The 19,974-nt window shown below is 41.6% G+C and overlaps 1 protein-coding gene across 1 annotated transcript in view; it reads left to right on the top strand.

Annotated features, from left to right (window-relative positions):
- Positions 1-14,214, top strand: part of LOC311156398 (VPS10 domain-containing receptor SorCS1-like) — a gene marked incomplete at its 3' end in the record, with an annotated part of 256,332 nt that extends 242,118 nt beyond the window's left edge. The window contains exons 24-28 of the mRNA XM_084210272.1: positions 7,488-7,587; positions 10,863-10,968; positions 11,134-11,294; positions 12,724-12,842; positions 14,158-14,214. Of these exons, the coding sequence (XP_084066398.1) occupies positions 7,488-7,587; positions 10,863-10,968; positions 11,134-11,294; positions 12,724-12,842; positions 14,158-14,214 (543 nt within the window). The remainder of the gene's footprint in view (positions 1-7,487; positions 7,588-10,862; positions 10,969-11,133; positions 11,295-12,723; positions 12,843-14,157) is intronic.
- Between the last annotated feature and the right edge of the window lie 5,760 nt (positions 14,215-19,974).

Here is a 19,974-nt window from a genome sequence, read left to right as displayed (position 1 = left end):
TAAGTTGCTTCTGAGGTACTTCTAATGCATTTGCTCTTTTCTGGTAGGAATAGAAGTCTGTTTTGTAGTCATGGGCAAGGAATAAGCTATTCAAAGGCACGTATGTGAGCTTGCCAGTTTGCAGGTGCAGACCCAAAGGAGTTACAGTTCTGAATTATGTTTTCTAATTTAGAAGAAAAACTTCCAAGTGTGCAGGGAATAAAATGGGAATAGTTTACACAAGTACTGCAGTGGAAAAAGGTTCCTTAAGGAAGCACTTCATTACAGGGGTTTCTTTTTTCATCACCTGAGCTGGACCATTGCTCTGCCATGGGTAACCATGAGGGATGTATGTGGTTTCATGGACTTTTCACATTTACCAATAAATCTCATTCATATTTAATTACCATGGGAAGCTTACATTTTGCTGTTTTCCCTTGAGATGGATTCAGCTGTTCTGTTTTTATCTGATACATAGTCATTTGGCTTTGTAAACATACTTTTAGGTCCCTCTGTCCAGCCACTTATCTCTAGGTACATAATTCCCATTGATTTCAGAGGCACTTAGATGTCCACTATGCCTTGACAATCTAGGTCTTGGTTTCCCATTTATCAAAGTCAATAAAACTCCTTTGTGCCACTCATGTTTTATGAGTCTGAACACAGTAGGCCAGTAGTAGTGGGACTGCAGTAGTGCCCCACTTGACAAATGTACATTTCCATGCAGTTTTTCATGAGGGCAGTGCATTTGTGTCTTATGCTCTCTTTGAGACTGTGGTTAGATGGTAAATGTCATTTTCCTTCTCACTTGATGTATCACTTTCATACAATTGTCCCATATTATTTTTTTTATGTATACATAGAATCAATTATTGTAATATCTGCATTTAGAAATGCGAACTCTGCATACCTAATATTTTCCACTGGAGAATAAAGTACCTTTAAAAAGTTTGACTGCTGTTGATAGCCAAAAAAGAACCTGCTACATGTGAGTCTGGGGAAGTTTTCTCAATGTGCAACATAGGATAACTCCACCTAATACATAAATACATAAACACAAAAAAAGTGCTTGATCCACTCCACTTTCTGTAGTCTATGCAAAGTTATTCTTCACAGTTTCCTAAAAAAACAAAAGGCCTTTTCATCCTGCAGAATCCCAAAACACATTTGCAAAATCTTGCATTTATGACAGGAATATTGTGTCCTTTTTTTTCCTTCTTTTTCTTTTTTAATTGGGTCATTTGATTGCTCTGCTTCATTTGACAGTAGCTGAGGACAGACTACCACTCTGTTTAAAAATGTAGAAATAATTGGCAGTTGTCAAACACTGGTCTTTGATTTGCATGCTATGACTGAAATATCCCAAACAACACTGAAATATCCCAAATGTTGCAAAAGCAGCCACCCAGAATTGCCACTGGCCACTCGGGCTGGAATGCAGTTGTCACACCATCTTCAGGGATGGGATTGGTGGATTTGATTACAAAATTCAGATCTGCTAAATCTGAAATTAGCACAAATTTCTTTCTCTTCAGTGAAAGGCAAATCTCTAATAGTGACATTTCAATAAATAGAGTTACTTTTAGGACAAATACAGTTCAAAATAAATGTTCAGTAGGAAAATATTGTAATTAAAATTCAGTAGAGGTCAGTTACGATTATTCTTTATTTCAGTTCATGGTTTTACTCAGGAGGAGAATTCTGAGGGGTTGTCTTTTTATTTATGCATTTCACAAATTACTTCTTTCCATGTTGTTTCCTAGTGGGGGCTTTTTCTCAAACATAACAAATGCATTTTCTTTTAGTAAAATGAAATGTAAGCAGAAGGAGAATTCTGAAGTGATGTTTTCATATCAAGTAAAGGTTTCGGTGTTATCCTGGTTTTCTCTTTAGTTCTCCATTTGGGTGCTTTTCCCTTGCATATTCAAAATTGCTGTAAAAGAATACAAAACAGGGGTAGGAGCAAATAGTTAATGACATTTGAGGCCATTAATCTTTTCTCTGAGAAGAGTTCTCAGTAATATAGCACGATGGAGACTTTGGCAAATGGTAACATCAGCTGGTTGGTAGCCAACTGTACTCAATATGTTGCAGCTGTGGCCAGTATCTGTATCCAGCCAAAGAGATGGGAAATGACATGGATGACTGATTATCAAATGGACAGTGATGAACTGCAGAGATTAAATACCTCTTGTGAATTTAAAACCATTGAGAGTGGCATTCAGGAAGGTTTTAAGGATGGACCTCTTGGGATTCTTTCCTTAAAGCCGATTTAGTTTTACATCTGCTTCTTTGCAGCTGATGGAGCTTCTATCTTATTTTAGAGTTTGGGGTTTTCTTTTGCCCACCCTCCTAAGCTTCAGTGTATTTACTTTCAGTACTTTTCTTTCCTCTAATGTATTTCATGTGTGCCCATCACCAAAATACTTCTAGCAACAAGATCATGACAGTGAATGCCTTCAAATCTTACAGAAAATTGTGCCAATTCAGTCCTGGAAATTAAATTCCAGGAAGAGGTTGATATTTAGGGTAAATCATCTAATGTTTACTAGGAGAGATTTTTTTTAACATCTGTGCCTTTAAATGAAGATCAAGTCTTCCACTGGTACTTAGGGGAGGTTAGACCAGTGTTAAGAAGTAAAGGCAGATGAGGAGAGACTGGAATAATGTGAACCAAAAGACCTAGTACCAGGGGCTTTTTTCTTTAGCCAGCTTTTCTTAATAGCTGCTTGTGTGCTGTAGGAGAGGCTGTGTAAATCTCTTGTCTTAATACCTTTCAGTTAACTCCTGCCACTTGACTATCAGCCCTCTCTCCCTCATCTTTTGCTCAGAGTACAGAGCAGCCCTTGATTCTCAAGGCTGTTTTTGGTTGCCTTTGTTCATCAAAAGTGGATCCTGGCTTTTATGTCCAGGTCTCTGGGTTCATATCTGCTGTTCCATTCTTGTCCCAGAGTAACCACAGGGATATCCTCTGCCTCGTGCTCTCGCAGTGTCCCTGGATACTCCCAACAGCTTGAATTTAGCATCTTTCATTGAAGAGCTGCAGAAATTCCTGCTGGAGCCAGGAAGTCAGTGACTGTGCTCTTTTCAGTGCTAAGGCAAGCAAGCTTTAGAGGCCCCACGTGAGGTGTCCAAGGTTATCCAGGGCAAGTGGCATAGTTTAAAGTAATCCACATTGGCCCTGACTCCCACTTCACTTTCCCAATGTTGGTTCAAGTTTCTTCCTACTAAATCAATGTGCCTAATTCTTTCCTTAGTTGTTTATTGATTTGCTCAATGAATTGAATAGAAGTGTAGCACTCATTAGTTGAGATCTTTACACAGTATCTATAAAATTATCAAGATTCTTAGCTAGTGCATACTGGCACAGTTGAATCACATTCAATTAGTCTAAAATAATTTACACCAGGGGTTTCAAAAGTCAATAAAGGTATGGGAAAATGCCCTTCTCAGTGATAATTCTGCTTCTTGGTTCACATAGTTCTTTTAGAGTCTTAAATCTGACAAAATGCTAAGAGCAGCCAAATTAATTTTTGTTTTGTTCCATTTTTAAATTGGAATCTCTTTTTTTTTCATTCACAAATTGTCTGTTATTATTATTCATTATGTGTCCTTTGATGAAAAATGATACATGAAGAATAGTTCCTATTACTGAATTATTTTTGCACATCATGCTTAATTCTGCAAATGAAGCAGATAAAGTCAATGAGGCTCAGTTAAGGACCAAAACTAATTTTGAAAGCTAATTATTTTCACAAGAGAGACTCTTGAAGACTATAAATTAAGAGGTTTCTATTCTAAGAAGTTTTGTCTTCAGCTAAGTTAGTTGCATCTCCAGGAGGGAGAGATGAAGAGGGGGAGGCCTGAGGCCAACCTGTTCCCCAGATGAAGGTCTGGCTGTTCAACTGGAGTTGCATTGCTATTTTTGAAACAGGTCAAAGTACTTTGATGTTTCCTTTTCTGCTTTTTAAACCAAAACGCATTCATGGTATCACTTTGAGTGCAGAAATAAAGGGAAGCACAAACCCCAAAATGTTCACCATTGAAACCTTTTTATTACCTCAACAACTGAGATCAGCCTTTGTGTAGAAATTTAATTCAGAGACACTATATTAATACTGCAAATAAGTCAAGTCAGAACCACTCCTAGGTTAAAGTCTGTTAACTGAGCTAGAAATAGGCTTGAAGGAGTCTGTTCTGCAATCTCAAAGCAAATGTCCTGACTGACCTCTCCGTGCACAGGTCCTCTTGGGACCAAGTGAGGACCACAAACATTGCCAGGTCCAGCTTTGGATGGCAGTGTCCAATCCCAATGTAAAATTTGGCCCTTGAGGTTTATGCAAGCTACTCACTGACCTCCAGTACTGGCTTTTGTAAGTCATTATGTATGGTCTCTATTTCAGATAACTTTTAGGAGTGCAGAAATGCATTTTCATTCTGTATGTCTGTTTTGAAGAGAATGTTGTTTTCTACATAAAGAAAAATGAAAATATTGTACCAATCAAGCAAACATTGTAAAAACACGTCTGAATGCATCTGTTCTTCCCTCAGACGTGTGTCAGGAATCTCCAGAGCTGCCTGAGGAAGGCAGATGTCTGATTCTCACTAGAATTTCTGGCACTTTTGAAGATCTTAGGCTGTTACTAATTTTTTTCACTTGTTCTGATTCCATAAAGACCAAGGAAAAATCAAAAAAAAAATAAGCAGAAAAAAGCTGTACACAAAAAGCTACTGGGAGAACATGTAATTAATTGAGCCAAGGAAATATGCTTCATACTCTGCACAGAATGAACAGTGTTGCTGCCAGTTTTGACACTTTGTGTGTAGTCCTGGAACAGTTACGGCTGTTTCAAGCCTCTGCTGAGACACTGATGGTCTCAGGCAAAAATTTTGTTAGTCTGAGATGAATTGGTACAGGATGTTATACAATGAAGTCCTCATTCATAATCAAGTAAGAAAGCAATACATTAGTAATAAATTTCAGTTGTGACTCTTTCTTTCTGTCTTTCTTCCTTTTCCTGTTGATTTTTCTCTCCCACACCAGCCTCAGCACCTCTCAGCTGCTCTTTTGCCTCTTCACTCAGTGCCCCAGGAGCCCGCAGGCAGGCCAGGGATCTCACTGCCCCTGCAAGTCACCAGTGCCCAACCAAATCTCTTGTACCTTCTCATGCTGACTTTCTCCAGACTCTCCCATTCTCCCATTTTTTTGCCCAAATCCTTGAGGAGGCCATTCTCCAGTGCCACATACAACGTGTGCTAGCTGCAGACTCAGTGACATACCACAGTAAGCCTCTGCTGTACAGAAGGCATCATGTATGTTTTTTACCTCTGCTCTTTCCCTGCCATTTTGTGCAGGTATCACAATGTGTTGAAGAGGGATGACACACAATGTGGTTGTCTCCTTTCTTTAGTTTACTGACTCGTATATGCTTTTTTTTTTTTTCCCCCCCCCCAGAGGCTCAGCTGCCCCAGCAGCATCAGGATCTCAGAGCAGAAAAGAAAATTCCTGCAGGGTTATGGAGGAGAACTGTTAGGTTTTATGTAGGACTGGATACAGCCAGGATGATACTTTCCCCATTAGTTCCATGAGCCATTAAGGTACCTGGTTTACACCATATCAATCTGCATCTGTTGCTCTAGTTTTAGAGATGAAAAACTTTTTATAGTTGTCAATCTTGGTTATTAATATGCTCAAATCCTTAAAGAGGGCTATAATTTGCTTCCCAGGCATTCTTCATGTACTGCACATCTTTGTGTCACCATCCCTGCTGCTCTGAGCTCAACAGATGGCTCTTTGAATGCAGGTGGTATTTTTTTCTTGCTATTGGAAGAAATATATTTATTGCTCATTCTGGCATCCATGAAATAAATTGTAACTTTAAAGAGATATATTTAAAAATATAAATAAAATGCCTGTAAGAGTTATTGCCAAATTGATATTGGACCAAAGGCACATATTCAAGTGATCAGCAGCCAGAAATGAAGTGTATGAGCCAAGAGTATTGAAAGAACCATTAAGAATGTTAAAAAAATAAAAGAAGCAGATAAATCTCCTAGTGTGATGAATGATAGCCAAGAAATATCTAATCATATCTGGGTAGAATTTACTGAAATAGCTCAACCAGACAAAAATGAAGAACATGAAAAAGATGGTGTAAAAATTATTGGAATGTTCTTTTTTCTGACAATTTTTCATTAATCTTCAAGAAGGAATAAGGATTTATTTAAAACAAATTGAACTAAGTGATGAGCACTAGAATACGATTCCACTTGATCCTGGTATGGTTATAAAAACCCATTCTCATCAACTGCATATTATGGGGGATGTTGTGTTTCCAGTTTTCCAACCAACTCTCCCTCATAAGCCAACCTGGAGAACTGTGACTGTTCAATTGGAAAATGTGAAAGAAAATGTGAAATACAGGCAAATGAACATACAAAATGTGAAGTCAGGCAAATGAACATACAAAAGACATACAACAAACTGTCAACACCATGTCTGTAAGCTTCCATTCCTTGATTAATCTATCTGGATTTTTTGTTTTTGATGGCAACATGCCTGAGACTTCTTGCATGTAATGAAGTGTGATGTGGAAAAACTGGATCTGTGCATACTGGGACAAACTGACTTAAAAAAAGGCATGTTTGCCAACAGATTGGACCAAAGTTTGGCTCCTTTACTGTACAAACACACATTTCATAGGGTCTTATGTCAACAAATGCTCATCTTTTCTGTTGTGTCCTTAAAGGAGGAATAATCTGCTTCATTTCTGCTAGGGCTCTGTTGATGTCAGTTATGGAAAGATAACCTGGTGATCTGAAAGCTCTGCGGACTATCTCCCCCATGAAAGAGAGTGGGTTATGAATGTAACCCAGAAGAAGAGATGGAACATGCATTTTGTCTAAGCCACATTCTGTAGTCAGTAAACACTTCCAGATTCAAGCTGGTTCTGGTACATATTTAAGGATTAGGGAGCATCTGTCTTGAATCTCAGCGCTGGATGAAATGAAATTTGATTTTAGAACTTGAAAAATAACTGCAAGCTGTGGCAAGGATCTAAACCATTCATTTTTATTCAGGTATATCACATGTTATGAACATCCTCTAAGAGCATGAAACTGGCAATTCAGCAAGCGAGAAGTTATTTATTAGGAGCAAGTGTTCATTAACAACTGAAAAGTTCCTTTTCTCTTGAACAGTGGATGAGATCATTGATGTGATGCTGCTGGCTGGTCCTGTGGCCACTTTCACATGAGGGTGGAACATTCTTTTGGGGCTCAATTCTCTTTTCCTGCTGGGCTGCTCTCACAGAGGTGTGACTGGGCGCCTTGTTGCTCCATCAGTGCTGACCATACACAAACCACTCTGTCCAAAATCCTTCATTGTGAAGATATAGGAATCTGTGCTTGGAAAGTCTGCAAAATCTTTGCTTTGCCAGCAGAAACAAATTAGCAAATGCCTTTGTTTGTTTGTTTGTTTGTTTGTTTGTTGTTTTTTCCCTTCCCAGATTTCAGAATCGCTGATCCAGAAACTGAACCAAAACCTGGTCCATTTTGAGTTGAAGCCAGGAGTTCGAATCCTTGTCCATGCTGCCCATTTAACAGCAGGTGAGTATCCTCTTTCTGTGTGTGCCTTCTGTGTTGCTCTATAGCAGAGTGAGCTATATATCAATGGTAGTGGTGTGTTAGCAGCTGTATTTAAAACATTTCTTATTTTTATATCACAATAACAACGCAGTATATGAGCAGACATTAAAATGTCTGCTCTACCTCACCTTTCTGTATCATGCCAAAAAGTTATAGTGGCTTTGCATTTACAGCTAATCCTTTTGTTTTCTTAGGTGCAAAAATTTACTGTTTTTTTCGAAATGTGGTATAAGTAGCAGCAGAAGTGTGTATTTCTTGGTTATCTCTGAAATATTCAATAGTTAAGCAGCACCATGGCATTTTCAGCCTGGGTTCCCCAGTGCAAAAGTTACCTGCTAGCCTTGGATATGTTCAGATATTCTAAAGTCAACAAATATTCAAAGCAACTAAACACTGCTCAAAAGTTGTTCAGCAGTATGAAAGACCAGATCAATATAGATATGCACTAAAATAAGATCAGGCAGTTTGGGCCTTAACTAATCGAGTTTCAAAATCATCTCCGAAGTCCTGGTATTTAATTACATATGTCACTCTATTCTGCATGCTAAAACCTCATTTCACAGCATGGGTCCCACTTAACAAGAATGGACAAACCAGTCCACACTCTTAGGAGTCCATTTTCCCCAGACACTGCTGATAAGTCTGATCAGTTGGGATCAGCTTCTTTTGATAACTTGCAAACTTAAACCCTCAGTTCATTTGTACCAGCAAACTGCTCTCCAAAAACTTTTTGTGGTATGAATGGATTTTCCCAACCAGGTATCCATCCACATACTGCCTTGTAAAGAGTAAGAAAAGAGAGACTTTTAAGAAAGGGTGTAATGTGACTGGATTTAAATTCCCCCAAAAGGAAGGCCTGGGGTTTCCAATATTTAATTTTTCCTAAGCAGAGCTTTCTAATATCTGTCTTGAGAGTATTGCTGTATGTTTCTGTTTTCCATTAGCTGTGGAACAGATGGCCAAATGCTTTTTTTTTTGACAAGTTAGAACCAAAAGCATATAATGTCAGCTTCAAAAATGGAGTTACGTGCAATTGTTCCTAATTCTTACCAAAAAATGCATGTTTTTATTTGTATTTACACACAGACACCAGGAAGAAGTACTTTTTGTCCATAACAGATGCAAACACTATTTTTTTCTGTAAGGTAGGCTTTGTTGTACTTTTTCAAAGCCACTGGTGAGTGATTGCTGTAACTGGATTCACAATGTCCTATAGGAACCCTATAGGATTTTGTCTCTTGAAGAAACAGGATTCAGTAAGAAAGCAAAATGAGCTTGGATGGCCAAACTATGTATTAAAAACCCAGAGAACATCCACTGTGAGATCTTTGAGGGTTTATGTCTCCTTAACAAGCTGCAGAGGTCACGTTCTCCATCTAAGCCAAAGGACCAATTTCATGACAACAAAACTTGTGAATAGTTCAGAATTTGACAAAGAGTCATGAGAGACTTACTTCTCTGCTAAAAGCTATTGTTTTGGTTGTTAGAAAATAAGAAGAACTGGCCTTTGGAAATCCAAGATTTTGTAAAAAATTAAATAAAATGAACCAGGGAAACCTGGAACACAGTACAATGCCAGAAGCAACCCTTGGAAAACAGTCCCAGGGGATGCACATGCCCAAAGGTGCTGCTCTGGGCTATGTTATCCCTTCTTCCCCAGCCTTTTCACTGATTTTGTGTTGGACTCTGGTAGCTGTGGGCTGTAGTCAGCTGAATCACAAAGCTCAATGTGTTTTTGGAAGTGTTCACACAGATATCTGTATACACATACATTTATGTTGTGTGCTTCAGTGCACGTTGATGTTCCCCTCTGCGTGTGCCTGCCCATGCACAGCAGCATTTCCTGCAGCAGAGGACCTGCAGGGAGCAGAAGTGCAGGTATCTAAAGTAGCTTGGAGCGGACATTCAAGCAGAGCCTGTAGAAATGAGTCTGTCTGTGTGTGTATTGTGTGTGAGTGTGTGCATTCCTTGGGGCACAGAAGAATGACAAGCGTTGGCCTCAGCACATTTTAGATTTCTTTCTTCTTTGTTCAGACCACACTGGAGGAAGGATTAATTTATGGCAATTATCGTCAACAGATTGTGATTCATTCATCACGTTCATTCCTTCTTCTCATGAGATAAAAAACAAACCAATGTCCCCAACCCAACAGACAACAACTTCAGCTCTAAGGCAGAGGAAAACATGCCAATATTCCTCACAAAGCAGTTAAATAGCTGTTTATTACTAGGCTCTCAGTGCAGCATTAGAGAGGAACATTGAGTGATGCTGAATCTGAATAGGCTGGAGAGCCACTTTGTCATCCCACAGAACTGCAGAAACCCACAAAACACAGATGGAGAGGGGACAGAGTGGAGATGTGTGAGGAATTCATAATAATGGATCCTTTAATTCTGGATCCTGCTAGATGTGGGAAGGGGAAGTTTTTTCACTTCTCTTTGTAAATTTTGGGTTTATCAATCTGGGTGTGAAGCTGAAAATACGTGTGCATGTGATGTGTGTGCCTTTGCTTGTGTGAGCCTGTTTCCTTGTGTCTTCTGGCTCTGGTTTAGGAGTGGTCTGTTCAGTGCATGTGAAGAGGTGCAAGAGGGGGAGGACGTGTTTGGCAGCAGTTCAAGTTGCCTTTGACTGCCTTGCAGAGGAGGGCACTACCTGGGCCATGTTCTGTGTGTGAGGATGTGTTTGCTCCTTGTTGTGGCACAGCTGGAGCTCTGTGTCTGTCTGCAGTACGGAGTCTGCAGGAACAACTGACTCCCCTGCTCCTCCAGTTCCATGTGAAACTGCTTGGAGGCTCACTGCCTTCCTGTGTGTGAGTGTGAGAGTGGTGGAAACTGTTTAATACCATTCACTTTGTGTTTCTGGGAAATCCATGCTTCTGGATGGGTTGGGTGGCCTTGTTTTGGCAGGGGTTCTGGCAAGATGGTGAGCAAAACTGAGGAGAAATACAGAGAGGCTCTTTAATTAAGATTGGGTTTGATGTGTTTTGGGTTTTTTCTCTTGAATCTGAAAGAAAGTCCTCTAAGGGGAAAGCTGTGGAACTTCACATCATTGAGTGTGTTGAGCACCACAGGTGATCTGAATTTAGGTTTCTTCTCAGGTGGATTAAAAAGTGAGAGAAGCCCAGGAGATGTGCAGACCTGCTCCGAGTGCAGTAAGAAGGGAGAATGAACTATTTCTGGAGGGAGCAGCTTTCATTTCTGGCTGGGGGTGGCTCTAACCTTCTCCTCTCTTGCAGCTCCCCTGGTGGACCTCACTCCCAGTCACAGTGGTTCAGCCATGCTGATGCTCCTCTCTGTTGTTTTTGTGGGACTAGCTGTGTTTGTCATCTACAAGTTCAAAAGGTATGACCTGAGCCATTTCCTTCTCTCCCTCTCTGCCTTTTGCTGAGGTGTTTGGGGTTTGTTTGCTGGGCTTTCTTTTTCTGAATGAGTTGGTTTTTGGTTTGTAAAAGCTGATACTACATCTGCCAGAGTGCCACACAATGATGGTTTCTGTTAATGTTTTAGGAAGATTCCTGGCCTTAATATATATGCACAGATGCAGAATGAAAAAGATCAAGAGATGGTCAGTCCAGTCAGTCAGAGGGAAAGCATACCTAATGTCCCTCAAAGTGAGCTGATGAGCCCTGAGCAACTAGTAGATGAGAAGTTGGAAGTCCACCCCATAGGTAAATAACTTGCAGCATCCTGCAGCTGGTCAGACTCCGACTTATAATTGGCTAACCTTTTTCTCAGCCTCCCCTCTTCCCATATTCCTGCACAATCCTCCTCCTGTTCTCTTCTGCTGCAACATTAGTTTTGCTACAGGAAACCTTCTAACTCTTCCCTCTCCCTCACTGCCATGTGATGAAAGGGAGGGGAACAACTTTAGGCTTTTTCTCTCTCCTAGTTGCTCTACGTAGATCCCCTCCCCTTCTCAAAAAAATCCTGCTGGCAATGTAATTTATTTTGCTGGGGCTGATATAGTTGTGGGGCTAAGCCCCATAGCCAGAAGAACTGATGAAGCTCACCTGGAACATGGAGGTGAGCAGGTGATTCGGTAAGTAATATCTAAAAGCTAAATATCTGTTGATGTTTTGACTGCTGGGATCTTTGTGCTGTGCCAGACCCTGTTGCCAGCAGCAGTGTTAGTCTGGCTGATTCCCAAATAAACTGAGTAAAACCTGGGATCTCAGCATTGGACAGCTGGGTTTCTCCTCAGGCTGACTTCTCTCACAGGCCTCTGTGTTTGATTATTTCCAAAAGCAGGCTTTTTTAGGACCTAAAGTGATTTGGACAAGGCATTCTGGGATCAGTCTGTTTTCTGATACCCTGGCTACAGTAGAAATACTGGGACAGAGCAGAGAGGTTTCAGTCTGGAGACATGTTCTGCTAAAGCCAGGACTGCTTAGACAATGGTCAGCTTCCTTCATGAGGTGACAATTCTGCAGGTCCAGACTGGAGGTACCCCTGCAAATAAGGATATGCACCTATTTCAGAGGAATTAAAGAGAAAAGGCTGCCCAGGGATGATGTGGACTGTCCTTCTCTGGAGATATTCAGAACTCTCCTGGACAGGATCCTGTGCAACGTGCTCTAGGTGAAATTGTTTTAGCAGAGGGGGTGGACTAGATGTTCTCCAGAGGTCCCTTCCAACCCCAACTGTTTTGTGATTCTGCGACTTAGGCAGGAGTGAAGCACAGTTGCAACTGAGATTCCTTATTTGCACAGTTTCATCAGCCTAAACAAACCTTAGATCTCACTTGAGGATGTTCCTAAAATCTACTGGAGTGTTTGCTAAAGCAGGCTTGCAGTCATGGCTGCTGCAGAGAAGGAACAAGGAAAAGGACAATTAAAAGGGGGAGTGTGATATGCTAAGATTGCAGCCTGTGAAACAACCTGGGAGAAGAAAGGAGAAAGGCTCTTGATGAAATTGATGTCTTAGCTGGAAGCTCCACTGCAGTCTATGCTGATCTCTCCTAACCCGTTCACTAGGGAGATTTTCTACCTATTTAAAGCTTTTAAGCAGCTATTTATCAGCAGACCTGGACACCCCTGCTTAGCAGAACACAGGATGGAGTGAGAGGACCAACCTTCCCATGTGGTATTCCCCATACAGAGCAACCTCAGGCCACAGTCCAGAACCCAAGGAAAGGAAATGCAACCAAGGTAGTCTGGACAGAGGACTTCCAAAAAGCTTGTGGATCACCAAGAGATTTCAAGCCAAGACCCAGAGCGGTGGGTCCTAAACTTTAACCATTTTTTTTAATGTTTGGTTTTCTTGTTCTTGTTGTGTTTCCCCCCTTTAAAACCTCCAAGGCAAAATTGCTGTAAGATGCTAAGAGGGAAACACCCAGTTTGATGTCAGGAACTCTCTTTCTAGAATTGGGTGAGCTTTGGGCTTTGAGCTTCCCCTTTTGAAAATAATGCGGTGGTGGTGGTTCATGTTTTCACAAGTGCAAACTGCAGTTTCAGACTGCAGTGGAAAGGGTCAGTCACTGCTACTTCTATCCAAGGTACCTTCAAAACTGTTCTTGCTGGTGGTGGAAACTTAAGCCCTAGAAGGCTCCAGGATAAGAGAAACCAAAAGCAATTCTTGGGGGTAGGTTTTCATTTGGTCCATCTATGGCATTTCTGTCTCTATAGCAGCCAGAATTTTATACATTTTCCAGCTGTGCTACTGAACACTGCATTACACCAGAAATTGGCCTTTTACAACTCCTTGGTTTGCACCTGTGACTGCATGATCAAGCACTAAAGTTAAATGTGTGAGATACCCAGACTCAATTATGTATCAAAAGGAATCAGTCCAACAAACTTCCTAAGAGTGTTTTTCCATCCTGTCAGTGAGATGAATGAGAAAACTGAATCAGAGCTCATTGACAAAATGAGAAGGTCTGGACCTAGATGTGAGCAGAATAGAAAGTGCAAAGGCACTCTCCTATACAACCACCTCATCTGTTTCTGGAAATCAGCAATTTCTTTTCTAATGAGTTTTCTTTCTTTTGGGAAAACAAAGCAAGACTGTAATTGGGTGTTTCTCTTTTGTATGCTTGTTCAGAAACCAATTTTTTTTTCATCACCTTTGACTAACATTCAGGGATCCTGCCTTGGAGGAATCAGAATTAATGTCCCTGCATCATTTAATTTTCTCTCCAAACTCTGGCAACAAAACCTCACTTTCCTATTTTCTGGATGTGTGTGGTTTAGGCACCTCTTTTGCAATTGCAAAGGTTAAGGTTATTTATGAAATCTCCAACACCTTATCATTGCAAATGAATTGCACATTTCCTCTGAGGACCTCAACCCCTCCTTCCCTCCACCCCTCTGCTCCTGCCTTTCCCTCTACCGTTGAACATGGGTGAATCATCTTCATTAGCAAAAGAACACGACATCATCTTCAGTGTTTGAATGACAAGAAAATATTTCTGGAAAGAATGTGTCAGTCTGGAACAGCTGAATCCCAAAGGCAATCAAGGTGATACCTGCAAGCATCTTCCTTGACTAAATATGCAGGTTATTTACTGACTTTTATTTTGTTTTTTTGCCACAGGAAGTATTTCCACAGCTGCTGAGCCCCAGAGCACAAAAGAAATCCCTACCTATGTAAATGGTTGAATCGAGGACACCAACATCTGTATCTAAAAAAAAGGAGATCTCACTGCATTTGGACTTTTTAATTCTTCAGATGACAAAGGGTTTTTAGCTTTAAGCCTGTGCATGTGGACATTATACTGAGACCATAGTGGAACTGCATTGTACAGGTGTTCAATTTTAGTGGGGGGTGGGGGGAGAGGAATTGGTACCACTATTCACCCCTGCGGCCCTTCCCCTCACCCTTTCACTCTCTTTTTTCTGATCTGTCTCTAATTTGTAGAAAATTCATAATGATATAGGCCAAGAATATGCATGGGGGGGGTCTCTTCTTTAGGGAGAGGGGTGGGCTGGGATGTGGGGGAGAAGGGCAGGGGCGGTGGGAGGTGGGAGGGAGTGTTTAGGGTTCTTGGCTTTAGGTTTAACTGCTCTTTTAGCACTTTGGGCTGCGGGAGGGGTAACCGCTCCTGCAGACTTCTGTAGGACACACACACACACAAAAAAAAAAATCACACTGGAGTTTTAAGACACTGAAAATATTCTTGGTCAGTCTGGTTTATCTCTCTGTTTGGACTCTGCCCTTCGTTCCTCTAGCTGCAGCTGCTGCCCGTGCCCCACACTGCGAGGAGGCTGAGTGTGAGTGTGGGTGATGCCAACTGCAAGGCCAGGCCCCTTCTCAAGGAGCTTTCTTAGCCTGCTCACACCCAGGCAGTGCCATGGGAGGATAATGTTGCCTCCTAACCCTGAACAGAACAGAACAAGCATGCATGGCAGGCAGGAGGTTATTGCCAGCAAGAACTCACTGTACTTTGTGCCAGCCTTACACCTTCAGGCTGAGAGAAAGCAGCGCCCTCAGCTCTGTGTAGTGCTGATGGCCCAGGAGATCTCTGCCTTTGCAGAGTCACTCAAAGGCCTGTCAGTTTTTTGAAATGTACCTTCTCCATAGACTAGGGGGCAGGGGAAGGTCTGTGCACAGTTTTCCAATGACTTTCTTTGGCATCCCCATAGGTTGCAAATCTGCAAGCTCCTGCCACTGTGGGCAGAGAAGGGAGAATTTGGCTTGGGACTGTTGCCATGCATTTTGAGCTTCAGTACCACAGGACCATTCTTACACAAGATCTGATTTCTTATCAATAACTTAAGCTTGTATCTTACCCTGCAAGCGGAAATGAGGCTGTAGGACGTGTTCACACAGACTGTACAAGGGAACAGCAGGGCAGTAGGACTAGCACATCTCAAACAAGTCCTCCAAAGACACTGGTTAGCTGTGTGAAGCCTAGCCCATGGTCATTACAACTCTTGATTTCCAACCCAACTCAGGTAATTAAACCTAGCACCAGGATTTTGGTTTGGAGGGTAAAGACAAAAATACTGCAACCAGCATACACTTGCCTAACTATGTTAGGTGGAGAAAAGTAGAGGCCAGCTCATAATCAGTGAGGCACTGGTAGGAGGCCCCCTGATTGCTGACATAGGTGGGTTTTGTTCAGTAGACAGTGCCCACAGCAACCTGAGTCAAGACCAGGAGAAGGCAACACGGTAAGTGTGTCCCAGAGTCCCAGGGCAGGGATTTGGTGGGGGTGGGTTTGAATTTCTCAGTCAAACTGGGCACAGACCTAAATTAACCCACTTGCTGGAAAAACAAAAATGATACCAAGGACATTAGGCCCATAGTAGTTAAAGGATAATGACAGTACAGAGTCCTCTGCCTCCTTCTGCAGTTTCTCTGAGGACAGGTAGAAACACAGCAGTTTGTATGGCTTTGCTATTATGTTTGCAACTACAGCTTTAAGAAAGATGGGAAAGTTTTGGCTGCAACTGTATAATAGTCCCCACTGAAGTCCAACATTAGCCAACTTATTTTTATAGTAAGCCAATCAAAAAGTTTTCTTATAGTGTTGGAACTATTTCTAATTTTAAAATTACTTTTTTTGATGTACTTTTTCATCTTCTTTTCCCCTTTCGTTAAATACAATGTAGCGTAATGTATAATTGCTATTGTTTATTGCTTTTACAGTCATATTTATTAAACAGATTATGTCTCTAAATGAAGGCCCATGGTTTTTTTGCTCATTTTAGCCTCTATCCCTGATGGGTATCAATAGCAATATTCAAACAGAAGGTAGTTGATAACCTAAAGAAGATATAGAAATTCACAAATGGGGGAAAATACAGTTCCTAGAAGCAAGATGCCAATATCAAGGTAATTTTCCCAGTTCCCAATTTTTCTTCTTTCCAAACAAGCAATGATAGAGCTGTGAGCAATTCCCTGGAACTCCAGCTTCATTCCCTGTCCATGCTTATCCTCCCCCATACAGTTCCTGTTAAATGTTCCTTTAAAATATTTTTTTTGGCTCTGCTTCTGCCAGCACCGATGAAGGAAAGTCTGAATTATTAGCATTACTGATTAATTTACATGTGAATAAAATGAAGCCTGGGAAGTTTCTGTCAGCTTGCCATATGGCACTGGATGCTGTTGCTGAGAAAAAAAAAAGGAAGAAAACAGAACTTCTCTGCTTTTCAAGTCAGGATGCAGCCACCTCTCATAACAGGTTCAATGCTCTTTTTTGTGCCTCAGGATCTGAATTTATATGTGCACATAAGTAGTCAAAGCTGTGGGCTTTGGGTATCCTCAACAACCAAGGCTATGGTATGACACAATACCAGTCCAGGAGTCCTGGGTTTTTTCACTGGAGGAGGGAGCAGTTTTAGTCCTGGGCAGACTCAATGTGTAATTAACATTTCTTAGCCTAGAATGTTCAAGTGGACACTGCAGCCTTCTCCATTCAGGCTGGAATGGCCACAGTGCAGGTGATTCACTGAGGTGTGTGAAGCCATAATCTGCTTTAATAGTTTAAGTACCCACCTGAATTAGCAGGCATCTGTTCTGGCCATAAACAGTAAGTCTGGTTTGGCAAGCATCTCTCTACAGCATTTTCAGATCATTCTCTTCAGCTCGTTGTGTGTCCTGAGGCAGAGACTGATTGTTACTTGTAGTTGTTTTCTGGTTTGTATAACAACACAGTAATTCACTGCTAATGGATGAACACTGTGAGAGTAAACAAAGAATACAAAATACTTTATAAAATCCAATATGAATTTTCTTTGAGAACGTTGTCTTCCCTTGAGGGAACAAAAAAAGTTCGTCATCCTTTGTCAGAAGTAGAGAGTTAAAATATGATTAAAAAGTCAAATATTTTCCTAATTTGATGTTGATTCTCTACTTTCATCTAAACATACAGATGAGACAGACATTGTGGCTTGAGAGAAATTTGTACTTCTCCACCTAGAAGGACATTTGAGCAAAGGTGCTGGATTGCTTTTACTCAAAATCAGTAGTTATTGGTGTTCAAATACTGTTGGGGATTTGGGCCTCAAACAATTGCTTGCTCTTAATATGTGACTATTTGGTTACTTAAACTCTTTCTGGAAAGCAGGACTCTTGGAGTACTTGCTAAAGTGCTTATGCAAATGAAGCAGGAATTTCCAGTGACCCTGAATGAACCCTGTCTTGGTCCTGTCAACTTGTGCTAAGAATTTCTGACAATTGCATTTAGTGTGGTACCCAGAGCTGATAACAAGGGATTAGTATTTTATCTGTGTGCTGTCACCTCTCATTGAATGCATGACAAGTTTCCTTGTCACATTATATCTCTAGGTACATTCAGTGTTTTAAACATTACCCCTGATTGCAGAGCTACCACGTTCATAGTGTTGAAAAAGAAAACTTTATTTTCCTTCACTTAATGAGATGCTGTCCTTGCATTTCTCCATGAAACAGAATCATAAAGCATGTGAATAAATAATACTCAAGCTAAAACAGATCCTTTTATTTTGAGTGTTGGTATGATCTTGGCCATAATACCCAGAAGAAAAGACTGAAGTCAGATTGTTTTCTAATTGATAAGATCAAAGTGCTATCATGTACCAAGTCATTAGCCTAAAAGATATATTTCATCTGCAGTTTTAACTTTAGCTTTTTCCTTTCCTTTTTTTCCTACTGGGGAATATGGCTTTCTCTTGCTGTGCTGAAAGAGGGATGTAAAGCAAATCTGTGTTGTATTTTTCTATGAGAGGATTTCAAGATGTATTCCTTCTTGTTTGCATCCTCCCAGTGCTAGGTGCTGTGTGCACCTTGGCAGCATTTGCAGGTTGGGTCTCACTGTCATCTTGGGCCATTTTGGTGAGTGGACCTTAACCAGACCTTCTCTATACTAGAGAAAATAAACCAGAATCTCGCAGTTTTGACTTCTTTATGGAGAAGCCCTGAGAGACAAAGGTGCAAGAGAAGGACTGGAGCAAAACCCTTGAGAAGGGAGGCACGATTGCCTGCCTTTGATATAACACAGATGCAAGGAAAAAACCTTCCCTATATGAAACAAATTCCTCCTCCAGCCTTTCCTGAACAAAGCTTGGTGTGGTGACATTTCTGGGGCTGCCCTTGCAAATAATTGCTCCCCAGCTCAAGAGCGTGGGCCACTGTCCCATGGACCTCATCATTCCTCCTGTGCCCCCCATGAGGCAGCTGTAGGGCAGAGCTCTGCAACAAGAATGGGACTGACAGCTGCCTCTGCTCGGGCTGCTTGCTGCAAAGAGATGAATAATGCATGCAGCACATTTAAATGTAATGTCACCGAGTGTTTTCAGGGAGAAAACCTTCCCTGTTAACCCTGCCTGCATGAGAGGAACGTCCTTGTTCATTCCCTGAAGTGAGGGGCTGAACCTTTGTCTCCCCCCAGAAGGGTCTGGGCTGCAGCTTGCTGCCATGGGCTCTGAGGGTCCCTCCTGGGACTGGGGCAGTTTCAGTGCAGTCTTGCTCTTGACATTTTGGCTGAAGCTGGAAACTTCCTTAACCCCTGAAGCAGACTGCTCACTTGAAGTGATCCCTGCCTGATGTCACATGAGGTGAGTGGATGAGGTCCAGCACTGTTGAGAATTGGATGGTGGATGCCATGTGGAATATTTACTCCAGGTATTTCACAGCAAATAACTTTTTCCCACATTCCACGCTTGCCTAGTCCCACACAGAGTGTGAGAGTCAAACCCCTGTAATCCTCCTTCATGCCACCCTGAAGCTAAAACATGTCTAGAGCAAAAACCTGAGTTTTTTTCCCTTCCTTCTGTGGCCTTATGACTGAGGTGAAGCTGTTTGGTCAGAGCTGCAGTGCCCTGAACAGCTGTACTGATGTCTGTCTCTGGAAAGTGCTTTTTCCAGAGGTCCAGAAGAAGCCATAATAAACACAGAGCCAAAATCTTCCCTCAGCCCCTGCTGCAGAGTCACAGGACTGGACAGACTGGTCTCTGACACTGATTTCTTGCATAAAACCTTGCAGTGGGCTGTTCATGGAGTAGGTTCTACCCTGTTGCTGCACTGGCTTGTGCAGATAAAGGATTTTTCCCACTATAGATGAACTTGTAGGACTCCCATCTGGTTAATTATTGATGTTCCATTAGGGACTAGAGGCCCTGGCACTACTGACTGGATGAAAGACAATTTGATCCCAAAATAATCTACAGCTCAGGAAGGAAAGTTTCAGAGCCACAGAAAGCAGTTAGGATGTTTACCCTCTGAAAAACATTTCTTTAATGGACAAGAGAGAGGCCCTAAGTGAGTCCAGAGGCTTTTCTTCCTCCCCTGCAGTCCCAAAGTCAGCAGTTGGGTTATGACTCTCACTTGTCATCACATTTAGCTAGGTCTGGACCAGGGCCAGAGCCAGCAGGAGTGTCTGAGCCTGGATGTGGCTGCAGAGAAACTCTCCCTGGTCAGTCTGCCAGC

This window comes from Fringilla coelebs, assembly GCF_963513975.1.
Source record: "Fringilla coelebs genome assembly, chromosome: 8".
NCBI classification, from domain to species: Eukaryota; Metazoa; Chordata; class Aves; order Passeriformes; family Fringillidae; genus Fringilla; species Fringilla coelebs.
The sequence above is the reverse complement of the archived record's forward strand: the minus strand, read 5'-3'. Positions and strand labels throughout refer to the sequence as shown.